This window comes from Pseudophryne corroboree, chromosome 6, assembly GCF_028390025.1.
Source record: "Pseudophryne corroboree isolate aPseCor3 chromosome 6, aPseCor3.hap2, whole genome shotgun sequence".
In the NCBI taxonomy this organism is placed as follows: Eukaryota; Metazoa; Chordata; class Amphibia; order Anura; family Myobatrachidae; genus Pseudophryne; species Pseudophryne corroboree.
In genome coordinates, this window is record NC_086449.1 from 833,193,425 (window position 1) to 833,214,401 (window position 20,977).

Consider the following 20,977-nt stretch of genomic DNA (forward strand, 5'->3'; position numbering starts at 1 on the left):
GTCGCTGTGTGTGTACGGCGGTCAGCCGACCGCCCGTACACTTGCTGCGGCGGCCGGCGGTGATTGACAGCTGAACTGGGCGGGCGTGTGTACACACCCGCCCAGTTCATGACGTCAGTCCACGACTGATCGGGCAGTGTGTATGCTCAACACACTGGCCGATCCGTCTATAGATATATCTGCAGATCAATTGATCTGCAGATATATCTTTCTAGTGTGTACCCACCTTTAGATGGGAAATCTCAGGTCTGCAGATGTAACTATCACCTATCAGGTATTTAGGTTTTCAGCTGCCTAACCTCAGTTCCTGGGGGACAACCCCCATTTCATAGGCCGCTTCCTATTGCGCAGATCATCCCGTCTCCATTCAGCGATCTGTAAGACGCGCCTAGGTGACAACCCCATACTCATTCTTTGTTTCCTCTACGGTCACCAGATAAATAGGAGCAGCGACACAGGAGCTTGCACTCTAATAAGGTGTAGCCCGCAGCTTGCGCTCTCTCTTTCCAAGCGTTGCGCAGCACGCAGGCTTTTCCTTGCCGAACTGTGTCCGTGTTTGTCTTCACCGCCACTCCGAATGTGGATGTAAAGAAAGACTACAATTTAAAATTAGGATTGGATGACCCCTCCGCCATCTGCGGGCGCTGACCCTCCCCGGATAAGATGGAAATGAAATGAGCACTGTGCTTATCGGAACAGACTGCTGTGACATCTGACATTGCAGTCATAGTATTTAATGTCAATAGACGTTCCGTTCCTGTGCCCTTCCAGCCATCCCATTTTAGCGTGCGGAGAATGATGTCTTCTCGCAGCTCGCACAAGTGTTATAATGTTAGTCTTTGTGACTAGAGATCACTTTGCATTTCCATTACAGACGTGTTACCCCGGGCACGGTGAGGTTGTCACATCATCCTTGGGCGAGGTTATAATCTCTCTCTATATCCCGTCCTCTGGCGTTCCAGGCATACAGAGAGACTGGCACCTTTCACAGTCACATATATGTCCTGGAGTTTATAATCACGTCAGGCAGCGCTGATATCGGTTATATTCATAATGAACAATGCTGTAAGTAACAGAGGAGGAAGCAGGATTGGCGGTCCTGTGGGAAACTGTTTACAGGAATGGAGTCTGTAATCGTACTACAGACTTTGGGGAGTTAGTCCCATTTTGTGATTAGGAGAATATCTTAATACGCATCTGCCGAGCGGCGTGGAGCAGTTTCAGCGCAATCAGTGAAGGAGTGGCAAGAAAATTATTGGTGTAATAAAGGGATTGTGTTGTAAAACCAAGAGTTTCTGGGTGATGCAAGTGTCTGGTCCATTTACCGTAATGCTAACCGTCAGAAGGGGCGCACGTTACTCTAAGGTAGTCAGTGAATGAGACCCCTATCTGTATAACATTGGGGATAATTCAGATCTGATCGCTGGGCTGCGTTTTTTGCTGCCCTGCGATCAGATAGTCGCTGCCTATAGGGGAAGGGGAAACCGCTGTGCAAGTGTGCGATCGCTTCATTAGCAGAGCTGTGCAGTCTCCGCGCAGCTCAGGACTTACTCAGCCGCTGCGATTGTTTCCTACTGATCGGGGCCGGAGCTGACGTCAGACACCCTCCCGCAAAACGCCTGAGCCCGCCTACGGTTTTCCGGACACTCCCGGAAAACAGTCAGTTGCCACCCACAAACGGCCTCTTAGTTTTCTTGCAATCGCCCGTGCGAATGTGTTTTTTGCACCATCCCGTTGCAGGGCACCGATGCCCGTTGCAGCCATGCGACGCGCCAGCGCAGTGCGGCTCAGATGCATGCGCAGTTCAGATCTGATCGCATCCTGTGTGAAAACGCACTGCAGCGACCAGATCTGAATTACCCCCATAATAAGTGAGGGAGACCCCTACCTATATAACATTTCAGCATTACACACAATAACCAACAAGTGGGACAGCCAGGAGCTGAGCGCTGCAAGCGAGGGCTCGGAGGCCGTTGTGTCACCTAGGGCCGCCTGTTAGCCATCACTGGTTTATATGGTTTGTTATTATGGCTTCCGGGCCCGGGTTATCCTTCAGGCAACCTATGCTCCTGCATAAGCTCAGGGGAACAGGCCAGGAGCTCAGGCGTCACTCTGCGGTCCTGAGCCGTTATCAGCGGTATTACAGCAGTACGCATAGTCAGGTGTCCGCGCTGATGACGCAGGGTGACTGAGAGGTGACACACGGAAGAGTCTCCGGACAGTAAAATCATTCTACAGTACACGAGTCCAGCATAAAGCAGGACGCCTATATACAGCGCTTCCTGCCGCACTCTCAGACTGTCAGGAACAAGCGCGCTCGCAGGTGCTGTATTAATCAGATATATTGGAAATGAATGCTAATGGCACCTTGTGACACTCGTGTAAGCTTGTCATGTTATAATGAGGCCCTGCTTCTGTTGTGTGACCACTCTACATACAACACGACGTGTTCTCTCTGCGCGCTCCCTCCGAGCCACGCGGCTATGACGACCTGACACCGCGGGGAAGGGGAGAGGGCACCTTGTCAGGCTGTAAATGCCAGTAATTGATGGGAAGCGTTTACAGTATGTGAATTAACAGCTCTGCTGCTCCGACCTCTTATTAAAGGACCATTAGGCGGAACGTGGAGTGTGAGTGCTGCAGTGACAGTCCCCGTGTCACGTCTCTCCTTTATTCATAGATAGACCCCGTGTCACGTCTCTCCTTTATTCATAGATAGACCCCGTGTCATGTCTCTCCTTTATTCATAGATAGACCCCGTGTCATGTCTCTCCTTTATTCATAGATAGACCCCGTGTCATGTCTCTCCTTTATTCATAGATAGACCCCGTGTCATGTCTCTCCTTTATTCATAGATAGACCCCGTGTCATGTCTCTCCTTTATTCATAGATAGACCCCGTGTCATGTCTCTCCTTTATTCATAGATAGTCCCCATGTCATGTCTCTCCTTTATTCATAGATAGTCCCCGTGTCATGTCTCTCCTTTATTCATAGATAGTCCCCGTGTCACGTCTCTCCTTTATTCATAGATAGACCCCGTGTCATGTCTCTCCTTTATTCATAGATAGACCCCGTGTCATGTCTCTCCTTTATTCATAGATAGACCCCATGTCATGTCTCTCCTTTATTCATAGATAGTCCCCATGTCATGTCTCTCCTTTATTCATAGATAGACCCCATGTCATGTCTCTCCTTTATTCATAGATAGTCCCCATGTCATGTCTCTCCTTTATTCATAGATAGACCCCATGTCATGTCTCTCCTTTATTCATAGATAGACCCCATGTCATGTCTCTCCTTTATTCATAGATAGACCCCATGTCATGTCTCTCCTTTATTCATAGATAGTCCCCATGTCATGTCTCTCCTTTATTCATAGATAGACCCCGTGTCATGTCTCTCCTTTATTCATAGATAGACCCCGTGTCATGTCTCTCCTTTATTCATAGATAGTCCCCATGTCATGTCTCTCCTTTATTCATAGATAGACCCCGTGTCATGTCTCTCCTTTATTCATAGATAGACCCCGTGTCATGTCTCTCCTTTATTCATAGATAGACCCCGTGTCATGTCTCTCCTTTATTCATAGATAGACCCCGTGTCATGTCTCTCCTTTATTCATAGATAGACCCCGTGTCATGTCTCTCCTTTATTCATAGATAGACCCCGTGTCATGTCTCTCCTTTATTCATAGATAGACTGGATGTTAGACGTCTACTCCACCCCGAGCCCCTCTCATCCCGTGTGTGTGTGTGTGTGTGTGTGTGTGTGTGTGTGTGTGTGTGTGTGTGTGTGATGGAAATTGTGCAATAAAGGCGAAACTCTGCAGACCAGGGGATAAATATTTATTACACAGATCTCCCTTCTGAAGACGGCAGTTGGCGAATCAGCGTAATATTTGTAGGGGGTTAGAAGTTCACTTGATTACCTCCCCCATCCGGCAGGGTTCCAGCAGTCTTATCTCTTATTAGCTCGCTGTTATTATACTTCTTGTAAATCACTTTCATGGCGGTTTAGCGGCAAAGGGCTTCTCCACATCCCTAAGTTATATATGCACCCCTACCCCCCCCCCCCCCCTCCTCCAGTACTTTGCTGGGGGACCCGCCAGTCGCTCCTCCCTTACTACCAAACTGAGCAGTGTCCTTGTAGTAACTAGGTCTGATCAGCCGGGAGGGGTAGGAATCATATAGGAGACGCACCCATACACTGTCCCAAGTGTGATCGCAATGACTGAGCAGTGTCCTTGTAGTAACTAGCTCTGATCAGCCGGGAGGGGTAGGAATCATATAGGAGACGCACCCATACACTGTCCCAAGTGTGATCGCAATGACTGAGCAGTGTCCTTGTAGTAACTAGCCCTGATCAGCCGGGAGGGGTAGGAATCATATAGGAGACGCACCCATACACTGTCCCAAGTGTGATCGCAATGACTGAGCAGTGTCCTTGTAGTAACTAGCCCTGATCAGCCGGGAGGGGTAGGAATCATATAGGAGACGGACCCATACTTTGTCCCAAGTGTGATCGCAATGAGTGACCAGTGTCCTTGTAGTAACTAGCTCTGATCAGCCGGGAGGGGTAGGAATCATATAGGAGACGCACCCATACACTGTCCCAAGTGTGATCGCAATGACTGACCAGTGTCCTTGTAGTAACTAGCTCTGATCAGCCGGGAGGGGTAGGAATCATATAGGAGACGCACCCATACACTGTCCCAAGTGTGATCGCAATGACTGACCAGTGTCCTTGTAGTAACTAGCTCTGATCAGCCGGGAGGGGTAGGAATCATATAGGAGACGCACTCATACACTGTCCCAAGTGTGATCAAAATGACTGACCAGTGTCCTTGTAGTAACTAGCTCTGATCAGCCGGGAGGGGTAGGAATCATATAGGAGACGCACCCATACACTGTCCCAAGTGTGATCGCAATGACTGACCAGTGTCCTTGTAGTAACTAGCTCTGATCAGCCGGGAGGGATAGGAATCATATAGGAGACGCACCTATACACTGTCCCAAGTGTGATCGCAATGACTGAGCAGTGTCCTTGTAGTAACTAGCTCTGATCAGCCGGGAGGGGTAGGAATCATATAGGAGACGCACCCATACACTGTCCCAAGTGTGATCGCAATGACTGACCAGTGTCCTTGTAGTAACTAGCTCTGATCAGCCGGGAGGGGTAGGAATCATATAGGAGACGCACCCATACACTGTCCCAAGTGTGATCGCAATGACTGACCAGTGTCCTTGTAGTAACTAGCTCTGATCAGCCGGGAGGGGTAGGAATCATATAGCAGACGCACCCATACACTGTCCCAAGTGTGATCGCAATGACTGACCAGTGTCCTTGTAGTAACTAGCTCTGATCAGCCGGGAGGGGTAGGAATCATATAGCAGACGCACCCATACACTGTCCCAAGTGTAATCGCAATGACTGACCAGTGTCCTTGTAGTAACTAGCCCTGATCAGCCGGGAGGGGTAGGAATCATATAGGAGACGCACCCATACACTGTCCCAAGTGTGATCGCAATGACTGACCAGTGTCCTTGTAGTAACTAGCTCTGATCAGCCGGGAGGGGTAGGAATCATATAGGAGACGCACCCATACACTGTCCCAAGTGTGATCGCAATGACTGACCAGTGTCCTTGTAGTAACTAGCCCTGATCAGCCGGGAGGGGTAGGAATCATATAGCAGACGCACCCATACACTGTCCCAAGTGTGATCGCAATGACTGACCAGTGTCCTTGTAATAACTAGCTCTGATCAGCCGGGAGGGGTAGGAATCATATAGCAGACGCACCCATACACTGTCCCAAGTGTGATCGCAATGACTGAGCAGTGTCCTTGTAGTAACTAGGTCTGATCAGCCGGGAGGGGTAGGAATCATATAGGAGACGCACCCATACACTGTCCCAAGTGTGATCGCAATGACTGACCAGTGTCCTTGTAGTAACTAGGTCTGATCAGCCGGGAGGGGTAGGAATCATATAGCAGACGCACCCATACACTGTCCCAAGTGTGATCGCAATGACTGACCAGTGTCCTTGTAGTAACTAGCTCTGATCAGCCGGGAGGGGTAGGAATCATATAGGAGACGCACCCATACACTGTCCCAAGTGTGATCAAAATGACTGAGCAGTGTCCTTGTAGTAACTAGCTCTGATCAGTCGGGAGGGGTAGGAATCATATAGCAGACGCACCCATACACTGTCCCAAGTGTGATCGCAATGACTGACCAGTGTCCTTGTAGTAACTAGCTCTGATCAGCCGGGAGGGGTAGGAATCATATAGGAGACGCACCCATACACTGTCCCAAGTGTGATCAAAATAACTGACCAGTGTCCTTGTAGTAACTAGCCCTGATCAGCCGGTAGGGGTAGGAATCATATAGCAGACGCACCCATACACTGTCCCAAGTGTGATCGCAATGACTGACCAGTGTCCTTGTAGTAACTAGCTCTGATCAGCCGGGAGGGGTAGGAATCATATAGGAGACGCACCCATACACTGTCCCAAGTGTGATCGCAATGACTGACCAGTGTCCTTGTAGTAACTAGCTCTGATCAGCCGGGAGGGGTAGGAATCATATAGGAGACGCACCCATACACTGTCCCAAGTGTGATCGCAATGACTGACCAGTGTCCTTGTAGTAACTAGCTCTGATCAGCCGGGAGGGGTAGGAATCATATAGGAGACGCACCCATACACTGTCCCAAGTGTGATCGCAATGACTGACCAGTGTCCTTGTAGTAACTAGCTCTGATCAGCCGGGAGGGGTAGGAATCATATAGGAGACGCACCCATACACTGTCCCAAGTGTGATCGCAATGACTGACCAGTGTCCTTGTAGTAACTAGCTCTGATCAGCCGGGAGGGGTAGGAATCATATAGCAGACGCACCCATACACTGTCCCAAGTGTGATCGCAATGACTGACCAGTGTCCTTGTAGTAACTAGCTCTGATCAGCCGGGAGGGGTAGGAATCATATAGCAGACGCACCCATACACTGTCCCAAGTGTAATCGCAATGACTGACCAGTGTCCTTGTAGTAACTAGCCCTGATCAGCCGGGAGGGGTAGGAATCATATAGGAGACGCACCCATACACTGTCCCAAGTGTGATCGCAATGACTGACCAGTGTCCTTGTAGTAACTAGCTCTGATCAGCCGGGAGGGGTAGGAATCATATAGGAGACGCACCCATACACTGTCCCAAGTGTGATCGCAATGACTGACCAGTGTCCTTGTAGTAACTAGCCCTGATCAGCCGGGAGGGGTAGGAATCATATAGCAGACGCACCCATACACTGTCCCAAGTGTGATCGCAATGACTGACCAGTGTCCTTGTAATAACTAGCTCTGATCAGCCGGGAGGGGTAGGAATCATATAGCAGACGCACCCATACACTGTCCCAAGTGTGATCGCAATGACTGAGCAGTGTCCTTGTAGTAACTAGGTCTGATCAGCCGGGAGGGGTAGGAATCATATAGGAGACGCACCCATACACTGTCCCAAGTGTGATCGCAATGACTGACCAGTGTCCTTGTAGTAACTAGGTCTGATCAGCCGGGAGGGGTAGGAATCATATAGCAGACGCACCCATACACTGTCCCAAGTGTGATCGCAATGACTGACCAGTGTCCTTGTAGTAACTAGCTCTGATCAGCCGGGAGGGGTAGGAATCATATAGGAGACGCACCCATACACTGTCCCAAGTGTGATCAAAATGACTGAGCAGTGTCCTTGTAGTAACTAGCTCTGATCAGTCGGGAGGGGTAGGAATCATATAGCAGACGCACCCATACACTGTCCCAAGTGTGATCGCAATGACTGACCAGTGTCCTTGTAGTAACTAGCTCTGATCAGCCGGGAGGGGTAGGAATCATATAGGAGACGCACCCATACACTGTCCCAAGTGTGATCAAAATAACTGACCAGTGTCCTTGTAGTAACTAGCCCTGATCAGCCGGTAGGGGTAGGAATCATATAGCAGACGCACCCATACACTGTCCCAAGTGTGATCGCAATGACTGACCAGTGTCCTTGTAGTAACTAGCTCTGATCAGCCGGGAGGGGTAGGAATCATATAGCAGACGCACCCATACACTGTCCCAAGTGTGATCGCAATGACTGACCAGTGTCCTTGTAGTAACTAGCTCTGATCAGCCGGGAGGGGTAGGAATCATATAGGAGACGCACCCATACACTGTCCCAAGTGTGATCGCAATGACTGACCAGTGTCCTTGTAGTAACTAGCTCTGATCAGCCGGGAGGGGTAGGAATCATATAGCAGACGCACCCATACACTGTCCCAAGTGTGATCGCAATGACTGACCAGTGTCCTTGTAATATCTAGCTCTGATCAGCCGGGAGGGGTAGGAATCATATAGGAGACGCACCCATACACTGTCCCAAGTGTGATCGCAATGACTGACCAGTGTCCTTGTAGTAACTAGCTCTGATCAGCCGGGAGGGGTAGGAATCATATAGGAGACGCACCCATACACTGTCCCAAGTGTGATCGCAATGACTGAGCAGTGTCCTTGTAGTAACTAGCTCTGATCAGCCGGGAGGGGTAGGAATCATATAGCAGACGCACCCATACACTGTCCCAAGTGTGATCAAAATGACTGACCAGTGTCCTTGTAGTAACTAGCCCTGATCAGCCGGTAGGGGTAGGAATCATATAGCAGACGCACCCATACACTGTCCCAAGTGTGATCGCAATGACTGACCAGTGTCCTTGTAGTAACTAGCTCTGATCAGCCGGGAGGGGTAGGAATCATATAGCAGACGCACCCATACACTGTCCCAAGTGTGATCGCAATGACTGACCAGTGTCCTTGTAGTAACTAGCTCTGATCAGCCGGGAGGGGTAGGAATCATATAGGAGACGCACCCATACACTGTCCCAAGTGTGATCGCAATGACTGACCAGTGTCCTTGTAGTAACTAGCTCTGATCAGCCGGGAGGGGTAGGAATCATATAGCAGACGCACCCATACACTGTCCCAAGTGTGATCGCAATGACTGACCAGTGTCCTTGTAATATCTAGCTCTGATCAGCCGGGAGGGGTAGGAATCATATAGCAGACGCACCCATACACTGTCCCAAGTGTGATCGCAATGACTGACCAGTGTCCTTGTAGTAACTAGCTCTGATCAGCCGGGAGGGGTAGGAATCATATAGGAGACGCACCCATACACTGTCCCAAGTGTGATCGCAATGACTGACCAGTGTCCTTGTAGTAACTAGCTCTGATCAGCCGGGAGGGGTAGGAATCATATAGCAGACGCACCCATACACTGTCCCAAGTGTGATCGCAATGACTGAGCAGTGTCCTTGTAGTAACTAGCTCTGATCAGCCGGGAGGGGTAGGAATCATATAGCAGACGCACCCATACACTGTCCCAAGTGTGATCGCAATGACTGACCAGTGTCCTTGTAGTAACTAGGTCTGATCAGCCGGGAGGGGTAGGAATCATATAGGAGACGCACCCATACACTGTCCCAAGTGTGATCGCAATGACTGACCAGTGTCCTTGTACTAACTAGCTCTGATCAGTCGGGAGGGGTAGGAATCATATAGGAGACGCACCCATACACTGTCCCAAGTGTGATCGCAATGACTGACCAGTGTCCTTGTAGTAACTAGCTCTGATCAGCCGGGAGGGGTAGGAATCATATAGGAGACGCACCCATACACTGTCCCAAGTGTGATCGCAATGACTGACCAGTGTCCTTGTAGTAACTAGCTCTGATCAGCCGGGAGGGGTAGGAATCATATAGCAGACGCACCCATACACTGTCCCAAGTGTGATCGCAATGACTGACCAGTATCCTTGTAGTAACTAGCTCTGATCAGCCGGGAGGGGTAGGAATCATATAGGAGACGCACCCATACACTGTCCCAAGTGTGATCGCAATGACTGACCAGTGTCCTTGTAGTAACTAGCTCTGATCAGCCGGGAGGGGTAGGAATCATATAGGAGACGCACCCATACACTGTCCCAAGTGTGATCGCAATGACTGACCAGTGTCCTTGTAGTAACTAGCTCTGATCAGCCGGGAGGGGTAGGAATCATATAGGAGACGCACCCATACACTGTCCCAAGTGTGATCGCAATGACTGAGCAGTGTCCTTGTAGTAACTAGCTCTGATCAGCCGGGAGGGGTAGGAATCATATAGGAGACGCACCCATACACTGTCCCAAGTGTGATCGCAATGACTGACCAGTGTCCTTGTAGTAACTAGCTCTGATCAGCCGGGAGGGGTAGGAATCATATAGGAGACGCACCCATACACTGTCCCAAGTGTGATCGCAATGACTGACCAGTGTCCTTGTAGTAACTAGCTCTGATCAGCCGGGAGGGGTAGGAATCATATAGCAGACGCACCCATACACTGTCCCAAGTGTGATCGCAATGACTGACCAGTATCCTTGTAGTAACTAGCTCTGATCAGCCGGGAGGGGTAGGAATCATATAGGAGACGCACCCATACACTGTCCCAAGTGTGATCGCAATGACTGACCAGTGTCCTTGTAGTAACTAGGTCTGATAAGCCGGGAGGGGTAGGAATCATATAGGAGACGCACCCATACACTGTCCCAAGTGTGATCGCAATGACTGACCGGTGTCCTTGTAGTAACTAGCTCTGATCAGCCGGGAGGGGTAGGAATCATATAGGAGACGCACCCATACACTGTCCCAAGTGTGATCGCAATGACTGACCAGTGTCCTTGTAGTAACTAGCTCTGATCAGCCGGGAGGGGTAGGAATCATATAGGAGACGCACCCATACACTGTCCCAAGTGTGATCGCAATGACTGACCAGTGTCCTTGTAGTAACTAGCCCTGATCAGTCGGGAGGGGTAGGAATCATATAGGAGACGCACCCATACACTGTCCCAAGTGTGATCGCAATGACTGACCAGTGTCCTTGTAGTAACTAGCTCTGATCAGCCGGGAGGGGTAGGAATCATATAGGAGACGCACCCATACACTGTCCCAAGTGTGATCGCAATGACTGACCAGTGTCCTTGTAGTAACTAGCTCTGATCAGCCGGGAGGGGTAGGAATCATATAGGAGACGCACCCATACACTGTCCCAAGTGTGATCGCAATGACTGACCAGTGTCCTTGTAGTAACTAGCTCTGATCAGCCGGGAGGGGTAGGAATCATATAGGAGACGCACCCATACACTGTCCCAAGTGTGATCGCAATGACTGACCAGCGCTCCCCATAGGGAATAACTGTTGTTGTCTCTTTACAGGATGATGTCGCTCAGCCATTGAACCTCTCAGCCAGACCTAAGACGTCGGACAGCAAGTCGCCCACGTCGCCCAACTCACCCCATGTCCTTACAGCAAGAATAAGCAGCAGCAACAGCTCCTACAAACCCTCCGTCTCCTCCACGCTCGCCAGCCCCCCTGTCAGAGTCAATTCTATAGGTGAGTTGCAGCACCCTATATAGCATACCGCGTATATCAGGTGACACTGTGCTGCGTATATGACAGTGCTGCGCCACGGCTCTGCAGGGACACAATTCCTGCTGGGCTTCACCCGTTCTCTTTTTCTGAAAAGGTTAATTCTCTTCTCATGCACTGCCAGCCGCCCCTGATACACACAGACATCCGTACACGCTACCACCCGTGATACACAGACATCTGTACACGCTACCGCCCCTGATACACACAGACATCCATACACGCTACCACCCGTGATACACAGACATCTGTACATGCTACCACCCCTGATACACACAGACATCCATACACGCTACCACCCGTGATACACAGGCATCTGTACACGCTACCGCCCCTGATACACACAGACATCCATACACGCTACCACCCGTGATACACAGACATCTGTACATGCTACCGCACCTGATACACAGACATCCGCACACGCTACCACCTGTGATACACAGACATCCGCACACGATACCACCCCTAATACACAGACATCTTTACACGCTACCGCTCCTGATACACAGACATCCGCACATGCTACCGCCCCTGATACACACAGACATCCGTACACGCTACCACCCGTGATACACAAACATCCGTACACGCTACCGTCTCTGATACACAGACATCCGTACACACTACTGCCCCTGAAACACAGACATCTGTACAGGCTACCGGCCCTGATACACACAGACATCTGTACACGCTACTGCCCCTGAAACACAGACATCCGTACACGCTACCGCCCGTGATACACACAGACATCCGTACGCGCTACCGTCTCTGATACACAGACATCCGTACACGCTACCTTCCCGATACACAGACATCCTTACACGCTACTGCCCCTGAAACACAGACACCCGTACACGCTACCGCCCCTGATACACACAGACATCTGTACACGCTACCGCCCCTGATACACAGACATCCGTACACGCTACCACCCCTGATACACACAGACATCTGTCCACGCTACCGCCCCTGATACACAGACCTCTGTACACGCTACCTCCCCTGATACACAGACATCTGTACACGCTACCGCCCCTGATACACAGACATCTGTACACGCTACCGCCCCTGATCCACAGACATCTGTACACGCTACCGCCCCTGATATACAGACATCCATACACGCTACCACCCGTGATACACAGACATCCGCACACGCTACCAACCATGATATACAGACATCTGTACACACTACCGCCCCTGATACACAGACATCCGTACACGCTACCCCCTAATTCAGACATCTGTATACGCTACCGTTCCTGATACACAGACATCTGTACATGCTATCGCACCTGATACACAGACATCCGTACACGCTACCACCCGATACACAGACATCTGTAAACGCTACCGCCCCTGATACAGACATCTGTACACGCTACCGCCCCTGATACACAGACATCCGTACACGCTACCGCCCCTGATACACAGACATCTGTATACGCTATTGCCCCTGATACACAGACATCTGTACACGCTACCGCCCCTGATACACAGACATCCGTACACGCTACCGCCCCTGATACACAGACATCTGTATACGCTATTGCCCCTGATACACAGACATCCGCACACGCTACCACCCCTGATACACAGACATCCGTACACGCTACCGTTCCTGATACACAGACATCCATACACACTACCTCCCCTGATACACAGACATCCGTACACGCTACCGTTCCTGATACACAGACATCCATACACGCTACCGCCCCTGATACACAGACATCCATACACGCTACCGCCCCTGATACACAGACATCCGTACACGCTACCGTTCCTGATACATAAACATCCATACACGCTACCGCCCCTGATACACAGACATCTGTACACGCTACCGCCCCTGATACACAGACATCCGCACACGCTACCACCCCTGATACACAGACATCCGTACACGCTACCGTTCCTGATACACAGACATCCGTACACGATACCACCCCTGATACACAGACATCCGTACACGCTACCGTTCCTGATACACAGACATCCATACACGCTACCGCCCCTGATACACAGACATCCATACACGCTACCACCCCTGATACACAGACATCCATACACACTACCTCCCCTGATACACAGACTTCCGTACACGCTACCACCCCTGATACACAGACATCCATACACACTACCTCCCCTGATACACAGACATCCGTACACGCTACCGCCCCTGATACACAGACATCCGTACACGCTACCGCCCCTGATACACAGACATCCGTACACGCTACCACCCCAGATACACAGACATCTGTACACAATACCACCCCTGATACACAGACATCTGTACACGCTACCACCCCAGATACACAGACATCTGTACACAATACCACCCCTGATACACAGACATCCGTACGCGCTACCGTTCCTGATACATAAACATCCATACACGCTACCGCCCCTGATACACAGACATCCGTACACGCTACCGTTCCTGATACATAAATATCCATACACGCTACCGCCCCTGATACACAGACATCCGTACACGCTACCGTTCCTGATACATAAACATCCATACACGCTACCGCCCCTGATACACAGACATCTGTACACGCTACCGCCCCTGATACACAGGCATCCGCACACGCTACCACCCCTGATACACAGACATCCGTACACGCTACCGTTCCTGATACACAGACATCCATACACGCTACCACCCCTGATATACAGACATCCATACACGCTACCGCCCCAGATACACAGACATCTGTACACGCTACCGTTCCTGATACATAAACATCCATACACGCTACCACCCCTGATACACAGACATCCGTACACGCTACCGTTCCTGATACATAAACATCCATACACGCTACCGCCCCTGATACACAGACATCCGTACACGCTACCGCCCCTGATACACAGACATCTGTATACGCTATTGCCCCTGATACACAGACATCCGTACACGCTACCGCCCCTGATACACAGACATCCGCACACGCTACCACCCCTGATACACAGACATCCGTACACGCTACCGCCCCTGATACACAGACATCCGCACACGCTACCACCCCTGATACACAGACATCCGTACACGCTACCACCCCTGATACACAGACATCCATACACGCTACCACCCCTGATACACAGACATCCATACACGCTACCACCCCTGATACACAGACATCCATACACGCTACCACCCCTGATACACAGACATCCATACACGCTACCACCCCTGATACACAGACATCCGTACACACTACCTCCCCTGATACACAGACATCCGCACACGCTACCACCCCTGATACACAGACATCCGTACACGCTACCACCCCTGATACACAGACATCCGTACACGCTACCCGCCCCTGATACACAGACATCCGCACACGCTACCACCCCTGATACACAGACATCCGTACACGCTACCACCCCTGATACACAGACATCCATACACGCTACCACCCCTGATACACAGACATCCATACACACTACCTCCCCTGATACACAGACATCCATACACGCTACCACCCCTGATACACAGACATCCGTACACGCTACCACCCCTGATACACAGACATCTGTACACGCTACCACCCCTGATACACAGACATCCATACACGCTACCGCCCCTGATACACAGACATCCATACACACTACCTCCCCTGATACACAGACATCCGTACACGCTACCACCCCTGATACACAGACATCCGCACACGCTACCACCCCTGATACACAGACATCCGTACACACTACCTCCCCTGATACACAGACATCCGTACACGCTACCACCCCTGATACACAGACATCCGCACACGCTACCACCCCTGATACACAGACATCCGTACACGCTACCGCCCCTGATACACAGACATCCGCACACGCTACCACCCCTGATACACAGACATCCGTACACGCTACCGCCCCTGATACACAGACATCCGCACACGCTACCACCCCTGATACACAGACATCCATACACACTACCTCCCCTGATACACAGACATCCGTACACGCTACCACCCCTGATACACAGACATCCGCACACGCTACCACCCCTGATACACAGACATCCGTACACGCTACCGCCCCTGATACACAGACATCCGCACACGCTACCACCCCTGATACACAGACATCCGTACACGCTACCACCCCTGATACACAGACATCCATACACGCTACCACCCCTGATACACAGACATCCATACACACTACCTCCCCTGATACACAGACATCCATACACGCTACCACCCCTGATACACAGACATCCGTACACGCTACCACCCCTGATACACAGACATCTGTACACGCTACCACCCCTGATACACAGACATCCATACACGCTACCGCCCCTGATACACAGACATCCATACACACTACCTCCCCTGATACACAGACATCCGTACACACTACCACCCCTGATACACAGACATCCATACACGCTACCGTTCCTGATACATAAACATCCATACACGCTACCGCCCCTGATACACAGACATCCATACACACTACCTCCCCTGATACACAGACATCTGTACACAATACCACCCCTGATACACAGACATCCGTACACGCTACCACCCCTGATACACAGACATCCGTACACACTACCACCCCTGATACACAGACATCCATACACGCTACCGCCCCAGATACACAGACATCTGTACACAATACCACCCCTGATACACAGACATCCATACACGCTACCGTTCCTGATACACAGACATCCGTACACGCTACCGTTCCTGATACATAAACATCCATACACGCTACCGCCCCTGATACACAGACATCCGTACACGCTACCGTTCCTGATACATAAACACCCATACACGCTACCGCCCCTGATACACAGACATCCATACACGCTACCGCCCCTGATACACAGACATCCGTACACGCTACCGCCCCTGATACACAGACATCCATACACGCTACCGCCCCTGATACACAGACATCCATACACGCTACCGCCCCTGATACACACAGACATCCGTACACGCTACCACCCGTGATACACAAACATCCGTACACGCTACCGTCTCTGATACACAGACATCCGTACACACTACTGCCCCTGAAACACAGACATCTGTACAGGCTACCGGCCCTGATACACAGACATCTGTACACGCTACTGCCCCTGAAACACAGACATCCGTACACGCTACCGCCCGTGATACACACAGACATCCGTACGCGCTACCGTCTCTGATACACAGACATCCGTACACGCTACCTTCCCGATACACAGACATCCTTACACGCTACTGCCCCTGAAACACAGACACCCGTACACGCTACCGCCCCTGATACACACAGACATCTGTACACGCTACCGCCCCTGATACACAGACATCCGTACACGCTACCGCCCCTGATACACACAGACATCCGTACACGCTACCGCCCCTGATACACACAGACATCTGTCCACGCTACCGCCCCTGATACACAGACCTCTGTACACGCTACCTCCCCTGATACACAGACATCTGTACACGCTACCGCCCCTGATACACAGACATCTGTACACGCTACCGCCCCTGATCCACAGACATCTGTACACGCTACCGCCCCTGATATACAGACATCCATACACGCTACCACCCGTGATACACAGACATCCGCACACGCTACCAACCATGATATACAGACATCTGTACACACTACCGCCCCTGATACACAGACATCCGTACACGCTACCCCCTAATTCAGACATCTGTATACGCTATCGCACCTGATACACAGACATCCGTACACGCTACCACCCGATACACAGACATCTGTAAACGCTACCGCCCCTGATACAGACATCTGTACACGCTACCGCCCCTGATACACAGACATCCGTACACGCTACCGCCCCTGATACACAGACATCTGTATACGCTATTGCCCCTGATACACAGACATCTGTACACGCTACCGCCCCTGATACACAGACATCCGCACACGCTACCACCCCTGATACACAGACATCCGTACGCGCTACTGTTCCTGATACACAGACATCCGTACACGATACCACCCCTGATACACAGACATCCGTACACGCTACCGTTCCTGATACACAGACATCCATACACGCTACCGCCCCTGATACACAGACATCCATACACACTACCTCCCCTGATACACAGACATCCGTACACGCTACCGTTCCTGATACACAGACATCCATACACGCTACCGCCCCTGATACACAGACATCCATACACGCTACCGCCCCTGATACACAGACATCCGTACACGCTACCGTTCCTGATACATAAACATCCATACACGCTACCGCCCCTGATACACAGACATCTGTATACGCTATTGCCCCTGATACACAGACATCTGTACACGCTACCGCCCCTGATACACAGACATCCGCACACGCTACCACCCCTGATACACAGACATCCGTACACGCTACCGTTCCTGATACACAGACATCCGTACACGATACCACCCCTGATACACAGACATCCGTACACGCTACCGTTCCTGATACACAGACATCCATACACGCTACCGCCCCTGATACACAGACATCCATACACGCTACCACCCCTGATACACAGACATCCATACACACTACCTCCCCTGATACACAGACATCCGTACACGCTACCACCCCTGATACACAGACATCCATACACGCTACCACCCCAGATACACAGACATCTGTACACAATACCACCCCTGATACACAGACATCCATACACGCTACCACCCCAGATACACAGACATCTGTACACAATACCGCCCCAGATACACAGACATCTGTACACGCTACCGTTCCTGATACACAGACATCCGTACACGCTACCGTTCCTGATACATAAACATCCATACACGCTACCGCCCCTGATACACAGACATCCATACACGCTACCGCCCCTGATACACAGACATCCGTACACGCTACCACCCCTGATACACAGACATCCATACACGCTACCGCCCCTGATACACAGACATCCGTACACGCTACCGTTCCTGATACGTAAACATCCATACACGCTACCGCCCCTGATACACAGACATCCGTACACGCTACCGTTCCTGATACATAAACATCCGTACACGCTACCGCCCCTGATACACAGGCATCCGCACACGCTACCACCCCTGATACACAGACATCCGTACACGCTACCGTTCCTGATACACAGACATCTGTACACGCTACCGTTCCTGATACATAAACATCCATACACGCTACCACCCCTGATATACAGACATCCATACACGCTACCGCCCCAGATACACAGACATCTGTACACGCTACCGTTCCTGATACATAAACATCCATACACGCTACCACCCCTGATATACAGACATCCATACACGCTACCGCCCCAGATACACAGACATCTGTACACGCTACCGTTCCTGATACATAAACATCCATACACGCTACCGCCCCTGATACACAGACATCCGTACACGCTACCGTTCCTGATACATAAACATCCATACACGCTACCGCCCCTGATACACAGACATCCGTACACGCTACCGCCCCTGATACACAGACATCTGTATACGCTATTGCCCCTGATACACAGACATCCGTACACGCTACCGCCCCTGATACACAGACATCCGCACACGCTACCACCCCTGATACACAGACATCCGTACACGCTACCGTTCCTGATACACAGACATCCGTACACGCTACCACCCCTGATACACAGACATCTGTACACGCTACCACCCCTGATACACAGACATCCATACACGCTACCACCCCTGATACACAGACATCCATACACACTACCTCCCCTGATACACAGACATCCATACACGCTACCGCCCCTGATACACAGACATCCATACACGCTACCGCCCCTGATACACAGACATCCGTACACACTACCACCCCTGATACACAGACATCCGTACACGCTACCACCCCTGATACACAGACATCTGTACACGCTACCACCCCTGATACACAGACATCCATACACGCTACCACCCCTGATACACAGACATCCATACACGATATCACTCCTGATACACAGACATCCATACACGCTACCGCCCCTGATACACAGACATCCATACACACTACCTCCCCTGATACACAGACATCCATACACGCTACCGCCCCTGATACACAGACATCCATACACACTACCTCCCCTGATACACAGACATCCATACACGCTACCGCCCCTGATACACAGACATCCATACACACTACCTCCCCTGATACACAGACATCCATACACGCTACCACCCCTGATACACAGACATCCATACACACTACCTCCCCTGATACACAGACATCCATACACGCTACCGCCCCTGATACACAGACATCCATACACACTACCTCCCCAGATACACAGACATCCGTACGCGCTACCACCCCTGATACACAGACATCTGTACACAATACCACCCCTGATACACAGACATCCGTACACACTACCACCCCTGATACACAGACATCCGTACACACTACCACCCCTGATACACAGACATCCATACACGCTACCACCCCTGATACACAGACATCCGTACACGCTACCACCCCAGATACACAGACATCTGTACACAATACCACCCCTGATACACAGACATCCGTACACACTACCACCCCTGATACACAGACATCCATACACGCTACCACCCCTGATACACAGACATCCGTACACGCTACCGCCCCAGATACACAGACATCTGTACACGCTACCGTTCCTGATACATAAACATCCATACACGCTACCGCCCCTGATACACAGACATCCGTACACGCTACCGTTCCTGATACATAAACACCCATACACGCTACCGCCCCTGATACACAGACATCCGTACACGCTACCACCCCTGATACACAGACATCCATACACGCTACCGCCCCTGATACACAGACATCCATACACGCTACCACCCCTGATACACAGACATCCGTACACGCTACCACCCCAGATACACAGACATCTGTACACAATACCACCCCTGATACACAGACATCCATACACGCTACCGTTCCTGATACATAAACATCCATACACGCTACCGCCCCTGATACACAGACATCCGTACACGCTACCGTTCCTGATACATAAACATCCATACACGCTACCGCCCCTGATACAAAGACATCTGTACACGCTACCACCCCTGATACACAGACATCCGTACACGCTACCTCCCCTGATACACAGACATCCATACACGCTACCGTTCCTGATACAAAGACATCTGTACACGCTACCGCCCCTGATACACAGACATCTGTACACGCTACCGCCCCTGATACACAGACATCCGTACACGCTACCGTTCCTGATACATAAACACCCATACACGCTACCGCCCCTGATACACAGACATCCGTACACGCTACCACCCCTGATACACAGACATCCATACACGCTACCGCCCCTGATACACAGACATCCATACACGCTACCACCCCTGATACACAGACATCCGTACACGCTACCACCCCTGATACACAGACATCCATACACACTACCTCCCCTGAT

The 20,977-nt window shown here is 51.1% G+C and overlaps 1 protein-coding gene across 12 annotated transcripts in view; it reads left to right on the forward strand.

Moving 5' to 3' along the window:
* Positions 1-20,977, forward strand: part of SOX5 (SRY-box transcription factor 5) — a 496,029-nt gene that overhangs the window by 432,756 nt on the left and 42,296 nt on the right. For all 12 annotated transcript variants that reach the window (XM_063929373.1, XM_063929372.1, XM_063929371.1 and 9 more), the window contains one exon: positions 11,279-11,456. In XM_063929373.1, the coding sequence (XP_063785443.1) occupies positions 11,279-11,456 (178 nt within the window). The remainder of the gene's footprint in view (positions 1-11,278; positions 11,457-20,977) is intronic.